Raw genomic sequence first — 16,315 nt, 5'->3', positions numbered from 1 at the left:
AAAAAAAATCGCTAAGACCTATACCAGAGTACTCTCACGCCATTTTCTTGTTGCTTTTATTGTTTGTTTTCAGTTTAGGATGATGCAAAAAAAATATGCGAAAAGCTTCATCATTCACTCTTGAACATTGATCTTGGTTTTCCGCACTCCTGCACATCAGTGTTTCTCCCTTTGAATCTTTTTAAGAATATATTAGTATATCACGCCTCGACGTCTTTCCTGGAATACAAGGCAAGCTGGGCGAAAAGGTGTCACTCTGAGCTTCGGATAGCCTTTCTGAAGGTATGCATCTCGAACGACGTGATTCCTGATTTTTTTGACGTTTCCCGTCCCAGCCAACGGTTGGTTTAAACACAGCATCGTTCATAATTTTTCAACGCCGTTTGTTGCACGGTTAGCTTGTGTAAGCCGAACATGCATTTAGACTGGCAACTCAAAGACTGACTGAAGCTCGTACTGAGATCCTGAAGTCATGCCCGAACAGTCTTCCCATTGTTATTCTCCATTGCCAGATACAGCTGAGAACGAGCACGAAAACGCTAAAGAATAAAAATCAAGCGAAACTTGCAATGATCGCAGAAAGTCAACAGAGGCCAATTCGTGGCGTCCACGAGACGGTTCGTGTCTAGGGGATATAAAGCCACCAGAGTTTGTGCTCGAATTCTTGCGCAGTTTGACAGATGTGTGACCCAGGTTTTTGCTAACGGAGCAAGTCCCAAAGATACCCTTGCGGACAATGTCCTGAAAGCAGCGCCATTTGACAAGGATGCAGGCTACTGGTTGAAGAGAGCAATCAACGACAGTTCATCAAAATACAGGAAGCATTCAATAAAAGTCTCAACCGCTCGAAAAATGCGAACGAAATCACTGCAAAATATTATGAGAAGTCACGCAATTGTTGGGCTCAGCCAGCCCGCTTGTATGGTGTAGCCAAATTACACAACCAAGGTTTTCTGCCGAAATCTATTAAGTCGCTCCAGGTTCCTGTTATGAAAACTTGACACAGTTATTGTCAAGATGGTTGCAACGCTTACCGGCGCCAACATCGAGGCTTCCACTGTCAAATTTAAGCTTTCGCCGAGGAATAGAACGAGGTATTCAATTCCCTTGAGGTGCAGAGCCTCTACACTATTAGTGAGTAGATGCAATTAGTTAGTGAGTAGATCCAATTAGCCGCTGATATTATTTTCAGACAAGACAGAATTCCTGAGTTTGAGAAAGCCACCTTTATTGAATTGATGAATCTGGTACATCGACAACTGGTTCACTCAAAGAGATGATCTTGCGAAGGGCTCCAAGCTTGCTGTTCATTTCGCCAACTTTTGAATGAACAGGTTCGAGGAGAATTCTCCAGTCACTTTCAAAGAGACTTTGCCGAAGACAGCGACAGTCCCGATATAAGGCGCAAATCAAATTAGCTTTGCGGGATTTGCTCAGATGCGGTCACCACTCACAGGCACTACTCGATTCAATGATGTAGATGCTGCTTTTGTGTTCATCGCACTTGTTCCAGCTTGTCAGTCGCTCGAGTGGTGAAGATGATGCCCACATCCTGAAACTTTCTAAGCCTCTTGCCAAACTGATCACAGATATTGCCGCTCTACAGTAGCACCATTATCGGCCGCTCTTTCTGGGTGGTCGGGCGGGAAGCATCATGACTCTTAAGCGCACTAGCAGACGCACTCTACCATATTGTCTCAATCGTACGCGTAATGATGGGATCCACGAACTGAGGCTGGTACTGATTCTGAGGCAAGTCTTTTTTGAGCTTCTGTAGGCCACTATCGAAAGCAACCCAAGTAGAAGTAGCGTGAAGTATCCTGTGGGCCATTACCTCGACAATATTCCGCTTGCACTTGACTGAGGCACGTGCGTGATAGGACAGGTAAAGACCGGTTTCCGTGGATTTGTGGTACCAACTAGCGGACACATGGTCTTTTTGCGTTCATGCATCATGTCCAGAAACGGGATCTTGATGTTCACCCCATACTCAATAGTGAGCTTCAGACTCTGGTGCAGCGCATTGACAGCTTCAAACAGGGCTTCAATGTTACCAGACTTGATGGAGCGGAATATGTCGTCAACATATCTGGAAAACACTTTGGCAGGTGCTGTAGGCACTTCAGGAGTGTCTGTACTGACGGCACGACAGCGACAGATGTTTGAGACGGTTTTTCTGATCTCAGCGCTGCAACGCCCATTACGTCGGACAAACAGCCCGCCCCTTCTGAACATGACTGAAGGAGCATCTCAAGACAACAGCACCCGTAGGAGAGCACCTTAGGGACAGACTGCGAAGGCGTCACAAGATACGAGACAAATACCTGCCCAAGCTCACGATCTGATCACCCTCTTGACAATGGAGGCGTTCGATGTTCAATGTAGGCAACCACAGTTAAACAGCCGCGTCTCTATGCTCTAATTCTGAATGTTGCGTCTCTTTTATAGAAGTATAGAAGTCACAGATATTTCGTTGTTGCTTTTGTTTATTTTATAATGCTTTTTGTTTTCAGTGTCTGATGACACATACAAGTTATGCAAAAAGCTTCACAATTATTTCTTGAACATTGATCTTGGCTAAGTTCAACATAACATAGCTGCTTGGTACCAGCTCAATTGAACTTTTGAAATCCGACATCAACCGTGTATTACCTGTGGCTGTGCTTGTTGAGGCACGAAGGACGGTTTGTCTGTCATCTTCTTGAACTGTTCTCGGATGGTCTTGATGGTCTCCGGGTTGTCCTCGTCACTGTCTTCCAGATTACTTCCCTCGTCCGGCCGAAGGATCAAGTCTCGCTGCAGTTTACGACTGTGTCCTTGAACAAATCAAACAGAACATGTTATTGATAGATTTACCTACACAAATCCACTGGCTATCTTTCGAAGATCAGCCGTCCAAATGCAGTCAATCTGCCAATTCGGTTTATATAGAATTTTAGGAATCTATTTTTTCTCTCAAAACTCCTGCGGTGCTATGTTACAATAGGTGGTAATTTTGAGCATGTATTTAATTTCAGAACAATTATGCATCATATAGTCATTTCATTTTCAATCAAGTGTTTTACTACTAAGATAGTTTTTGTAAATACATTACTCTGCCAAATGAAATTCTATTCAAAAACTCACATTTTACGCTTCTTTTGCCAAAAAGTTTGGCTTTTGAAATTAACTATACATAATGTGCGAAGTATAACAAAAAGCGATCCGGCTATTGAAACTGTACCTACCACCTATTGTAATATATCACCACTCCCACTCCCACACTCTGGAAATATAATTTTTGAAGAAAAAAAAACTAATTTTTCAACCACAGTTTGACAGCTGTTTGCGAGCCAAGAAAAATTTCTCTCATATAAACGAGTAGAAAATTATTTGAATTATTTTCAAAATCACCGGCAAATCCTTTCAAAATCACCAGCTGCCCTGAATTCGTTTATTAAAAAATTGACCCGTTAAAGCACCTTTGGTCTTACATTTCAGCTCGAATCAACATTTGGTATTTTGCTCCAAACTTTGGCCATAGCAAGCACCTCACAACTAAAACTATATTCTAGTAACTAAAAGTTAATTATCCTCTCCAAGGAGGTTGGTTCACTTTGTCGAACAATTTATTCAGTACACTCGAACTTGGTACTTTGTTCTGGTTGTTTTTGTTTTTCACTATCAAGTACTTTTGGTCCGTTATCTTCAAATTTCTTGGCTCGCTTTTCGAGTTAGGCTTCGGCATTTCTGGGGGTTTGACGCTGATCTTTTTCGGCTCGCTTTTTACCACGACCTGTTTAGATTTCCTCGCCCTCAGTTCCTCTTCCTCTTTTCTCTTTAGCCTACCTTTAGTCCTAGCTACTCTCTCAATTGCTTGTCGTAATTCCACCTGCGCTCTCTCAACATTGACATTCTTTACAAATCGCGAGTAGGTCAGCAAGTTTTCAGCACTTGGTCTTTGTTTGTAGTTCTTCTTCAGGCACAGTTTCAGGAACTCTTTGAACTTGTCCGACCAGTCACGAGGGTTCTTCAATTTAGGGGGTTCGTTACTGGGTATTTTGAACAACGCTGTCATCGGGTGCAGGTCGTTCAAGGGGGGTTTGCCTTCAGCCATTTCCATGGCCGTGATCCCCGTGGACCATATGTCGCACTCGAATGTATAAGATTTGGAGGGATCTTTCTCGCATTCTATCACTTCTGGTGCCATCCAGTAGGGGGTCCCGATGAAAGTGCATCGCTTCCCAACTGTCTTGTCCAGTTTTGCACTCACCCCAAAGTCAACTAAACAAAGACCACAAACACTTCAAAGTCATAACGTAGTGAACAGGCTATGCCAACGTTTTAACTGTTTTCATGTTTTTAGACAACGTTTTTTCAAAAGTTTTTTTCTGGCGAACCATCAAGCTCTAATTCTATCAAACGGTAAAACTTGCATTTCTCATTTTTTGAGAGCAGGTCTGGCTCTCTTCCCAAATTTATCCCCTAACTACTAGGGAATCCAAAAATAACGGTTAGATGCTCGCTCAGAGACGCATGAAAACAGGCTTAATTTAGTCTTATGGCGCTCTCCCAAGTAATGTTTTAGAAGAATTCATTATTTCTAGTTTTGTTGGTATAATGACTTCACATGGACACAATTTACAATTATTATATTCCGCCAACGTTTTAACTAGCAGGTATTAGACTATTTCCAGGAGTTTTCTGTGATAAATAATGAAGTTAGTTTTGTACCGTCTTTTTAACTATCACAATTTTTCAACCCTTCCATAAAAATGAGGAATCGGCAATATGAAGTAGGCTGCGAAACGTCTAAAGCGAACGAGAAAATGATCATCATTATTCTTAGCAAAAAAACTTTCTCATATATATTATTTCAAGTCATTTTAAACTTCTGTGAACTCTTTAATTTCGGTTCCATTTCAAGTCAAGTCTGTTGCAACTTTCATCCTCAAATTACTTTAAGTTAATCAGCAGTATCATCAAGTTATTTTCTGGCAAGCAGCGACATGACCATTTTCGAGCCAGTCGAAATTCTTCATTTAATTTTAGAACTTAAATCGCGATATTATAGGTTGGAACATTTGAAATTACATGTAGTACCAATTTAGCTGATTCACAATACAATGCAGCTACACGTTATGAATGACTAGGCCATATAAAGAAGTGTTAGTATTACCATCAGGCTCAAGCGATTGCATTGAGAATGGTAGTAAATCTATCTATCAAAACAGAGCGAGCTCTTTGCGGTTGATTCTGTTTTGGTCTTACGGTGTGTCTAAAAATACACTTCAGCGGCGGTGCAGTAGTAACAAGTCAATATTTGTCCACGGAATTCTTATTAGAATCCTTTCCATGTAACCGTTTGAATAAAAGCACCAACAGTGATCAAACTGCGCAGAAGCGGCTGGTCTGTAGACATTATTCACGATTACGTAATCGCACGTTCTATTTCAGCTGTAAACAAGTAAACACTGACTGCGCCTACAAATAAACTTAGAGCGCAGTATTCGAAATATCTGCAATGAACACCAGTCGGATAATTAAAAATAGGTCAAACTTCTTTGACCGATTCGATTGAACTAATTGCTCAGCAGAGCCTAGAATTTGAAATGGCCAAAGTTTGCTTTATGTTGCTTAGATGCCACTTCGAGAATAATATTAACAAAGGCGAAGCGGAGTTTCGCACCTTCTGCGAAGCCGCAGAGACGTAGCATGCCAAACAGCTGACAGATGGAGGCGTCTATTTTAGGCGAAAACTATATTAGGCGAAAATAAAAGTGTTGCAATTAGGCGAAAATTTTGATTAAAAAAGTGTACATTTTGGCAGAAACTGTGAATGATTACTTACGTCATTCCATTGCTACATACAAAATACACGTAATATTATTCAAACAGCAAATCAACGGTAAAATAGTGACCACTGCAGTCGCGTCAACGTGTAGCGAGCTTGCCAACAGAGGGTAGGACTCTTTACGAAAACAAGAGACAATTATCGCCGCGCGACCTTGAACCGACAAACGGTTTTGTAGTCTATATCGTTTGGAAAAAGTGTTTAGTTTTGATAAAATAAACACTTTTATTATCAAAATGTTCGCCTAAATTCAACGCTTTTATTTTCGCCCAATATATTTTTTGCCAAATATATACAGCTCCCTGACAGATAATGAGACTTAAGCAGCAAAAAATCTAACACAAATGGCAAAAATTGGCTATCGAAATTTTTCATGTTTGCCTCGATTTGCATTGAAAAAAATTCATTTTAAAAAATATGCGAAACAGACAATTGAATGCGAAATTAGCATCGAAGACAAAATTCCAAGCGGAAACAAAGCAGACATTACTCGAGCTGCCCTATGAGTGAAAAAACAAACATTTTCCAAGCCCTCTCAAAACACACCCATATAAAAATCCTTTATCTTTTTTCAAAGCATGCAAAAAATGACCACTGAGCCGATATATATAGATCGAAACCTTTGAAGCTAAAAAAAATGAAAAAAAGAAATCGAAATTTTAACAAATCGGAGTTTGTAAATTTAAAACAAATAGAAGCGTATAGAATATAACGAGTATTTAGAATGCAGACATTCTGAATCAATGACTGCTTGTTGATATAAGTACAGGTTTGGAGATGATCACCATTACCACCCAAGTTGTATCCTACAATGCTATTTACCGGAAAAGCGTCTATAACCCGGTTGCAACGCTTTTGCTAATCGCAAAAGGGTATAATAAAAACTGTGATAATAAGTTTACTTGCAATTTTTCGATCTTGAAAATTTTTACACTTCAAACAAGCAAGGCCTGAATTACACAAAAGGCGACAATTGCAACAAGAAAAAAAACTACAATTAAAAGAACAATTTCTACTTGCAAATATTTACATTACCTTAACCAAAAAAAAATCCTTTTCAAACCATCAAAATAACGGTACTTCAACATCAAAACTGTTCAAAATTTTCAAGCTTTTGAACAATTTCGAAAAACCAGGATCGAAAAGTACTTTTGTATACAAATCCGAAAGAGCTCATCACAAATAGCAAAACTCGAAACATGATAGACAAGTAAATGTAAGTACAAAATTGAAAGTTTTGCAAAAAAATTAAAATTTTTGCAAAAAATTGTGCATCTTAGACTGAAAATTCTTTCTTAGCGGATAAAATCTTCGGAAAAACTATTCAGAAAAAGGATAGAAAAATCCTTTCTCAGCAGAAAAAATCTTCGGAAGAACTATTTATCAGTAAAAATTGCTTAAAAATTGAAGAAGCTGTTTTTTTAAGCTTGACAAGGACGAGGGAACCCCAGGGAACAACTAAAAAGGAATTGGATGAAAATTTCTATAACACAGAGGCGAAGCTCAGCAACACTTGCGACACAAAAATTATAGTAAAAAAGCACCACGACGCACAAAAAATAGCTAAAAGGTCTTCGAAAGATGTTACAACTGAAGGAGGAACTATAAAAAAGAACAAATATAGCACAAAAAACTTTTTCTTCATGTTTATATTTATTAAAAATTTCTACAGAGGTCCAGCTACAAGGATTCTGAGCGTTGTAAATTACCTGTAACTTTCAGGGAAAAAATAGTTAAATAAGACGACAGGCAGTAAGCTGAATTTCAATCAGAAATGTTCAACGAAAATAACCTATGTCTAAGTCGACAACCATGAGGCCGAAAATTTATTAGCAGAAAATTAATATCGGAATTCTATAATTATGCATAGTGGTTTGAGTTCTAGAAATTGCTAAAACCAGTAGTAACTTGTAGCCAGGAGTTAAGTTTGAATTTTCGTGAAATTGAACATGTCGGCAGCATCATAAATGATTCAATTGCATTTGTGAAACAAGCTGTCATCCCGAAAAAAGTATATTCCTATTTGATGACGTTTGCTGATTGCAAGCGTAACACAGAGGCGATGCTGAGCATCGCACCATTTGCGATACAATACAAAAAAATCTAAAAAAACTATCTATTATAATGAATAAGCCTAGTTTTGAAACCAAACCATGCCGAGACAATATAAGAAATACTTAGCATCGGAAGGTAATTAACCGAGCGGTAACAAATACCTTGGCAGAAACCTGTAAGCCAAAAAAAAACTCAACAAGATTTAAGACTTGCGAAAAGTCCTCGTCGCCCTCAAAACACTTTGCTCGTGAAATGAAACAGTATGAGATAACTAAGCCTGAAACCTAAGAAGCCGAAAAAGAAATTTAATAAATTCAAAAAAAAGTTAAGTTCAACTAGAGGTTACTATGCCCCCTCGCCCTCAAAACAGACACGCACACACACTTTTTTCGCTCGTCGAAGGACGCAATATGAGGCTGAGAAGCCGATAAAACATAGGCCGAAACCTATCAAGCCGAAAAAAAAAGAAAAACAAAACAGCGATGAAAAAATTTTTGTCATGAAGAATGTGAATTATAATTTCTATTAAGATGTTTAGAATTTTGTTCAATCAACAGATTAGCATAAAAAATATGTTTCCATTGAAACAACTCAAAATTAGGTCTTTAAGCCAAAACAATATAGGCCAAAATCATTTGGGCAGAATACAGTTATAAATTAAAAAACGAAAAAAAAGAAAGAAATATATTCGATGTCAAGTCAAGGTTTAAAAAATTACAAGGTAAATCAGAACACTAAAAGCAACTATATTGTAAAAAAAACTTAAGCAAATGATTTCATCGGATGATAAAAATAAAGCGAAAACTAAGCCGAAAAAAAGTAAACCCAAAGCGACGAAGTCAAAAACTCAAAAAATTACCAACGAAATATCATGTTAAAACTTGAACTGCAATTTTATTGGAGTAACACTACAGTGAATGCAATACACCAATGAGCGCAAAACATAGCATGCTGAAATCTGTGGAAAAAGTTGTTTACGGGAAAAAAAAGTCTAGTACAGTTGAAATGACGATTTGCGAAAAAAAATATTGACAGTGCAGTGCTTTCTCCTTTCTTTCTTTAGCCCGATTTGATCAAATCTGTTCGTAAACAAGGGTAGCCGGTTACTGTGCAAGTAGCCCAGAATGTTCCGACCATAGTCTTAAAAAAATACCTGTTTTAAGACTATAGTTTTAAACCTGTTTTCCTCGAAACTGCAAAAACTTTTTTAAAATCTTTTAATGCGGTTCAAATCATGACTGCAAGGGTTTTGATATGATATATCACTTAACTCAGTCCGATCATTATTTGTGGTACCTGATTTTCTGTGGAAAACAAAAAGAAAAAACTAAAACAGACCCGAATACAAAGTTCCTCCCATTTCCAATGGTCGGAACAACAACTTTCCTAAAAACACAAGAAACCAGAAAAGTAAACATAAACGTACTGCATCCATTAAAACTGAAATGTGTACCGCCTTCGTAGACTCCTAAATTGTTTTTATACCAGAGAATTGCATCAAAAATTAGACACTCAATTTACAAGACACTTGCTCTCGAAACAAAAAAGTTGAAACAAACACAGTTTTTTTCTGCAGTTTTGAACAGCAACGGAAAAAGCCTGTATCTGTAAGAGCATGCTTTATTTCAGAGAGATCTCAGACCAATTTTATTATTTACTAAATCAGAACAAATCTTCGACAGAACACTTCGTAATAAGGCTCTAAGAACCTAAACCACCGAACCCAAAACCAGTTCACTTTACAAAACAGTTAGCTGGCTAAGATTGCATGAATACAGTTGCAATGGTAGGTAAGCTCTACTGGAACATTAGAGCTCCTTGAAATGCAATACTTGAAGTGATATAATACGGACTCCGGCCAAGTCAATAAATATACAGAGAGCTACAGAAAAGGTAGTAGATTGAGTTATTATATTCGTTATACTTGAGGAGGAAATTGAGAATGTGGCTGTGGTTACTGGAGATAGAGACAGATTTAGGGAAAGACAACTGGCGCATTAATTAGGTCGAATTTAGCTCATAGCCGGAACAAATGTAGTCTTCACTTCGCCCTGCTCTGGCGCAAGGCCAGACAAAAAAACCACTCGAGTACTATGTGAAGGTGACGTAATACGATAAGCGAACAAGAGAGGGAATCTTTTAGCGTCAAATGGCGAAACAATTCCAACATAATTTTTTCAATGTTTATAAATTCTCATACATTTAAAGCGGCACTTCTACATTAGCAGGGACGTATTTCGGATTATCTGACGGCAATTCGCAGTTATGTTTTATGATATTTTTTGCCAACTTTTTGTGCACCAAATTCAAAACTAAAAACGTTTTAAATATACCGTTTGAAGATGTATTTTCAGGTCTTTCCCCTTTAATTTAAGTTTTATTGATTTACTGATACCAAAGGCATTTCTAGACAAATTTAAAGACAAGTCAGACCAAAAATTCAAGCCATAGAACAGTACTACGTCATAGAGTCCTGGGACGGCGAGCAGGCCAAATTTCTGAGGCGAGGATGCATTATCAGAGACTAGCAACGGATGAACACTTGAGGTAATACGAAAGGGTAAAATGGTACTGACCTAACTTGACCTCAGCCTTGTCTGTGAGGAGTATGTTCTGGCCCTTGATGTCTCTGTGGATGACCTTCATCGAGTGGAGGAACTTCAGACCCTCCAGGATCTCCCTGGAAGCATAGCCGATCCAATCCTCCTTGAAGTAGTGCTTCCCATTGTTGCCTCCATCTAAACACACACATGTAATAATACACTACGCTTAGCTCGGGTAATCAAACAAATCCTACATTTACAGTTAGCTAAAAGGATCTAGTTGAACTAAAAGTACATTTGGAAGTTTGAGATCTATGAACAAATTGAACTGCATCAAAATGCCATAGACTTCATAATAGAAAGAGAACAAAAAATGACCTGACATTTTACATCATGTAAGTATATGTTCCATTGGACTCAAGTGAAACCAACTTACGCTTTATGAGGTCGAAGATTGAGCCTCCGGCACAGAACTCCATAGCGATCCAGATCTGTGCAACTGGCCCTCTTTTGATGTAGCAGCCGAAGTACCTGGCTATGTTGTTGTGGTCCGAATACTAGACAAACAGAACCCTTATTCGAAGCCGATTCAAAATCTAACCCTTTATTGCCACTAAATAATTAATTTCTATTGCCAAAGAAAAGGGAAGGAACTTTGATTCGGGAGTTATTGAGTACCGCCAGCTCGCGAGGAGCTGTTGGTGACGAAAAGCTATGAAAAAGAGATAAAAAACTAAGTTTGCAGCATTTAAAATTTAGTTTGAAGCTTCCCTTAACACTTCTGCTCCAAAAATCCAATAAAACTCCGAGTCTTTTTTCATAAAGTAAGGTGCTAGTATATTCTTTGCTGTTATTTTTGTTGAAACTTCTTACTTTGAAATGATTTCGACAAATACATTTCGTTCTTCTTTCTCAATAATTCTACAAATTAAAAGTAAAAAAATATGTGAAAAAATTCGTTTAAAAAACTAATTATGCTCTAGAACCATACATTTTAGTTCCTCTCTCTGCAACTCGCCTCGCACAAAAAAAAATGCCATAAAATCTCACTGCAGTCTATGTTGATTGAACTTACCCAAATACCTAAGGTATATAGTGGGGCAATTACCTGACTGAGGGTGTTGACTTCACTGACTATCTCGTGGACCTCGTCGGGCTGCAGATTCATGGCCTTAATGGCCACCATCTTAGCTTTGTCCTTGTGGATGGCCTGCAAATACACAAAAAAAAACATTAAATTAACCTCGTAACATTATCCAATTAGAGAGGGCAAAATGTTCGACAAAAACACGCCATAACTATAAAACCTCCAGGAACAAGAAAAAACACAAGCATATCTCAAAAACTTGTGTACACTTAATTAAAACAATTATCGCTAGCTAATTGGGGCATAAGTTTATCGGTACGACTTCGATACCTACTCGTGCATATGGGATTTAGATTTAACTTCAGATTTAAGTGATTATTACAGATTGGCTAGTTCTTACCGTGAACACTTCTCCATAGGTCCCAGCTCCTATTCTCTCTTTAATGGAAAAAGCCTCTTCTGCATTCTGAAACAAAAGTTGAAACTATATACAAAAAAAATTTTTTTTTAAATTTACCAGCTGTACATCGTGTAGCTTCGACGGTAAGAACGCCTAATTCGTGATGGAGGAGCTATTTAATATAACAAAGCCACCAGACAGTTGGAAAAGAGACAATGACATTTCCAGAACGATTTATGAGTTAACCCAATTTGAGATGACTGGATCAACTGGACAAATTCTCATTCCGCGTGGAAACATCAAAATTAACATCCACTTTCGACACTGAAAGCCACTATATTTTTGCTTCATTTCAGCTTTCATTATTCGAGAGCGTAATTTACTTTCGTTATAGCAAATTACCTGATTTGAACTTGAAAAAAATTAATCAAACCAAAAATGATCTAATTAATAGCAAAAAAATCAAATACAAATTGACATTTAATAAAGTATAGGAGAAAAAGTAATCAATCCGAAAAAATATGCCAATCAAAACCAGAATTTAAAATAAAACAACACGACCTTAATAAGTGCAGACAAATATGATCAAAATTGAAAAGTCGAAGACAGAGGCGAAGCATAGCTTCACACCACTTGCGCCACAAAACAAGAAAGCGTTGAGTTAAAAAAACTCGAAAATATCAAAAACTAATCTATCAAAATGAATAAAGCTAGTTTTGCAACGAAAATGTGCTAAGACAATACAATGTAAAATTAGCCTCTGAAGAAAACATACCAAGCGGCTAAAAACAAAACCGAAAATATTGTAGCAGAAAAACTCAAAAAGATTTAAAAAAAATTACTAAGTCCCCCTCATCCCCAATACACTCACACAGTCGCACATAAAACCTTTTTCCGATCTTCAAACGACCTACAACGAGGTGATATAGTGTAAGCCGAAATCTATCAAACCGAAAACAAAACTTAAAAAAGACTTTAAAACTTACAAAAAATTATCAAGTCCTCGTCACCATCAAAACACACATATGGTCACAAAAAAACTTTTTCGTTCGTCGAACGACGCAAAATGAGGCCACTAAGCAGATAGAAAAAGTCGCAATGAAGTTCACAAAAAAAATGAAATTCGAGCTGGTACAATCACAACCAACATGGAAAGCGAATTTCGAATAGAGAATATATTTCAAAAGATAACATGCACAAAATACTTGCCAGTAAACTTGTACAACATGCACAATAAACTTGTTGCTTATAGAGGCTTCCAGGAAATGAGCCCAGTGAAATCAGATTTTTACGGGAAATAAGTCTAGAACGCGGTTGCTGTACACTTGCTATCGCAAGTGCAAACGAAATCAAAATCAACAATTGTCTTGAATGAAAATCAATTTGAAGAAAAGATGTCAAGAAAAAAATCACCACCGTTAAACAAAAATTCAAAAAAAAACATCGAGCGGCAACAAATCCAAAAATAACTGGGTGGACAATTGTACCCGAGACAAATTGTTGTCATGAAAAACTCTGAGCTATAAAATTTGAAAGCCGAAGTTTTCAAGTATCCTTGAGGAAACACAAAAAATTAAAATGAATTGCTTAAATCTTGAAAACTGTGAACTAAAAACGGTTTCTTTTCAGCTAGGTACCAACCAAATTCAATTTCGGTGAAGGAACACTGAAAAAGAGGAATTTTTTCACTGTCACATTATAAGATAAGAACTTATATCAATCTCTGAACAAACAAGTATCAAAGCTTGAACATTTTCGTTAAAAACGACATCATCAGAATCACTGAAAAACAACAATCATCGTAAACCATAAAAAAACGGAATAAATAGATATAGCGCAGTTTAAACAACAAATGAATTAGAAGCGCAGTGTTAGCTGGCGCTGTCGGTACTCCCCGCTGATTCAGGGCTTCAGCTTTCCTCGAGAAAATTCTGACACTTTCACACACAGAGGCGAAGCAGAGCTTCGCACCACTTGCGATACAACACAATCATAAAAAGCATGGGTCGAAAAAGAAAAACATTGAAAAAATTAGGTGAACCAAAATCATCGTACGTCTCAATGAAAGACACGGGGCTCAGCTAAAGCTGGAGGTAAGTTATTGATATTTTTTGATTTAGTTATTGATGCGGGACGAAATGCTTAATTTCAAAAATTAGACGTTGCCCAAAACCTTAGCTGTTTCTCAACTGAAATAAGTGAGAAAAGTGAAAATTTTAGAGATTTATTAACTTTCTCAAAAACCTAGCCTTTCTCTTACAAAAAAAATTAGGAGCAGCCACTTCTGCAGGAAAAATTCGCGCAACCGCTTCTTTCGATTGAAATTTCCATCTCAGATTGATAGGGTACTTTCAAAAAGTTTCTACAAAATAATAAAAATTCAAAAATCAGTATTTTTTCTGCTAAACGCAGGTAGTGACCGTTAAAGTAGGGAAGATTCTCAAAATCACGCTTCTCGATTGAACATTTAACCTGAGAATTGGCAAGCAATTTTCGAGTCGAGTAAACAAAAACCTTCCAAAAACGGTCCAATTTTTTGAAAACTTTCACTTGTTTAATTTTTTGAAAACTTTCACTTGTTTAAAGGCCATAACTTTTTTATAGATGCAACTGGGCGTAGCAAATTGTAAACTTTACCTTCCAACAACTTGTTAAGCCGATTAAACCAATGATATCAGTTTTGGTAGAAGAGTTATCGAGAAAAGACCAAAAAAACTGTCAACAAATCAGAGAGTTGACATTTCCGACAAACCTCAACAAATTCTAAAACGCTCAAAAGATTGACTTTTCCGAGAACAATAACTTTGCGTAAAAAAATTGTGCAGGCACTCCTAATGCAGGGGAGCTTCCAGCTACCCGTTATATCCATTGAACCCACAACCTCAAACTAGGCCATTTTTTTTAAAAATTTGAAAAGACAAAAGAAATCAAAAACTTGACTATTCCGAGGGCCATAATTATTATATATAGCTTTTTAACTCCGTTCTAATTATTGAAACCCAAATATCACATTTAGTATGTTAGTTTTTGAGAAAACGAAAAAAATATCTATCCTTCAAAGAGTTCCCCCCACAGACATTATCGAAGGCTGTAGACAAAAGACGAAAGCAAAAAGAGACCAGGGGAGTATGCAGTCTTTCTACTTTACCCTTTTTTGAAATTCGGTAGAAGGGTTTTCGGGATTTTTTTTTTTTTGCAAAAAGTATTAGAAGCTTCCGAAGCGTCTCAAAAAAAGTAAAATAAAAAACTTTCATAATACCTTTCATAACACTTTCATAATACCTGTTTTTATTAAATAGGAATTACAGGCAAACATACCAAGCAAGACATTTCAAATTCAAATTAGCAACTGGACAAAACTTATGAAGCGGAAACGAGGCCGACAATCTTTGATCAAACACCAGTTAGCCGAAAAAAAAACTTATTATGTAAAAAACTTTTAAAAGTTTCGAGTCCCCCCTGAAACTACCCTGTAGTAACTAGTACCCAGCCAGTAGTTAAATTTGAATTTTCATGAAATTGAGCAAGTCAGGTGAGGAGCATGTCAAGTGATTCAACTAATTTTGTTTAACTACCTTTTAACTAGAAAAAAGACTATATTTCAGTTTGATAAGGCTTGCTAATCGCAAGCGTTAACATTGCTAACAGACAGCTGGAAAAGCGGTTAAGAATTCAGTAAAGTATGATAAAAAACAACTTCAGAATGAAGATTTTTTTCTATTTTGAGCTGAACAGAAAAAAATTCCATTCTGAAGTTCTCGAATTTCGTATATTTATGATTGGTTCATTTTTGATAAAAACTAATACTATTTAAAACACGAAGAAGATAAAAAGAGGATTTTTCATCCCGCTGGAATATCTTAAAACGAAAATCAACTTTTGAAACTGAAACTCATCAAACCCGATGAAGTCAAAGCCTTTCAAATACACTCTAAATACATTGCTTTAATGTGGCAACCTGACGCGCCTACGCCACAACATTTCTCGTTCTTTATACACTTACTTTCAGGTTTTTCAGATCCTTCACAGTGATGGTTTTGGGCTTGTTTGAGGAGCTCATTCTGCTCTTCGCCTGTGACAGGACAGGTGAATGGGTCACATAAGCTTTCTTTCAATTTTTTTTAGGAATTTCTACTTAAATAGTTGCTCCTTGTTTGTGTTGTGAACTTATATTTGGTCATTCTAATCTAAAAAACGTCAATTCGAAACCTTTCAGAAAAAAAACATTGCAACAAAACGTTCAAAATTTTCACTTCAAAAAAGAAATAGGAATTATAATCAATATTCGGGACTCAGATGAAATAAAACAGTGGATTTAGTAAGCTAGAAGGGGTTTTCTTTTTAACTAATTTATCAACATTGAAATCTAGCCGACTGCACTTGACTTCACTGCTCAA

The 16,315-nt window shown here is 37.1% G+C and overlaps 1 protein-coding gene across 2 annotated transcripts in view; it reads right to left on the bottom strand.

Moving 5' to 3' along the window:
- The window catches only part of LOC134840575 (misshapen-like kinase 1), a 50,876-nt gene extending 34,774 nt beyond the window's left edge, over nt 1-16,102 (bottom strand). For both annotated transcript variants that reach the window (XM_063856485.1, XM_063856486.1), the window contains exons 1-7: nt 15,922-16,102; nt 11,919-11,984; nt 11,540-11,641; nt 10,868-10,988; nt 10,465-10,626; nt 3,829-4,263; nt 2,653-2,816 (exon numbers count right to left, since the gene is read on the bottom strand). In XM_063856485.1, the coding sequence (XP_063712555.1) occupies nt 2,653-2,816; nt 3,829-4,263; nt 10,465-10,626; nt 10,868-10,988; nt 11,540-11,641; nt 11,919-11,984; nt 15,922-15,978 (1,107 nt within the window). In that variant the 5' untranslated portion in view covers nt 15,979-16,102. The remainder of the gene's footprint in view (nt 1-2,652; nt 2,817-3,828; nt 4,264-10,464; nt 10,627-10,867; nt 10,989-11,539; nt 11,642-11,918; nt 11,985-15,921) is intronic.
- Between the last annotated feature and the right edge of the window lie 213 nt (nt 16,103-16,315).

Source organism: Symsagittifera roscoffensis, chromosome 2, assembly GCF_963678635.1.
Source record: "Symsagittifera roscoffensis chromosome 2, txSymRosc1.1, whole genome shotgun sequence".
In the NCBI taxonomy this organism is placed as follows: domain Eukaryota; kingdom Metazoa; phylum Xenacoelomorpha; order Acoela; family Convolutidae; genus Symsagittifera; species Symsagittifera roscoffensis.
The sequence above is the reverse complement of the archived record's forward strand: the minus strand, read 5'-3'. Positions and strand labels throughout refer to the sequence as shown.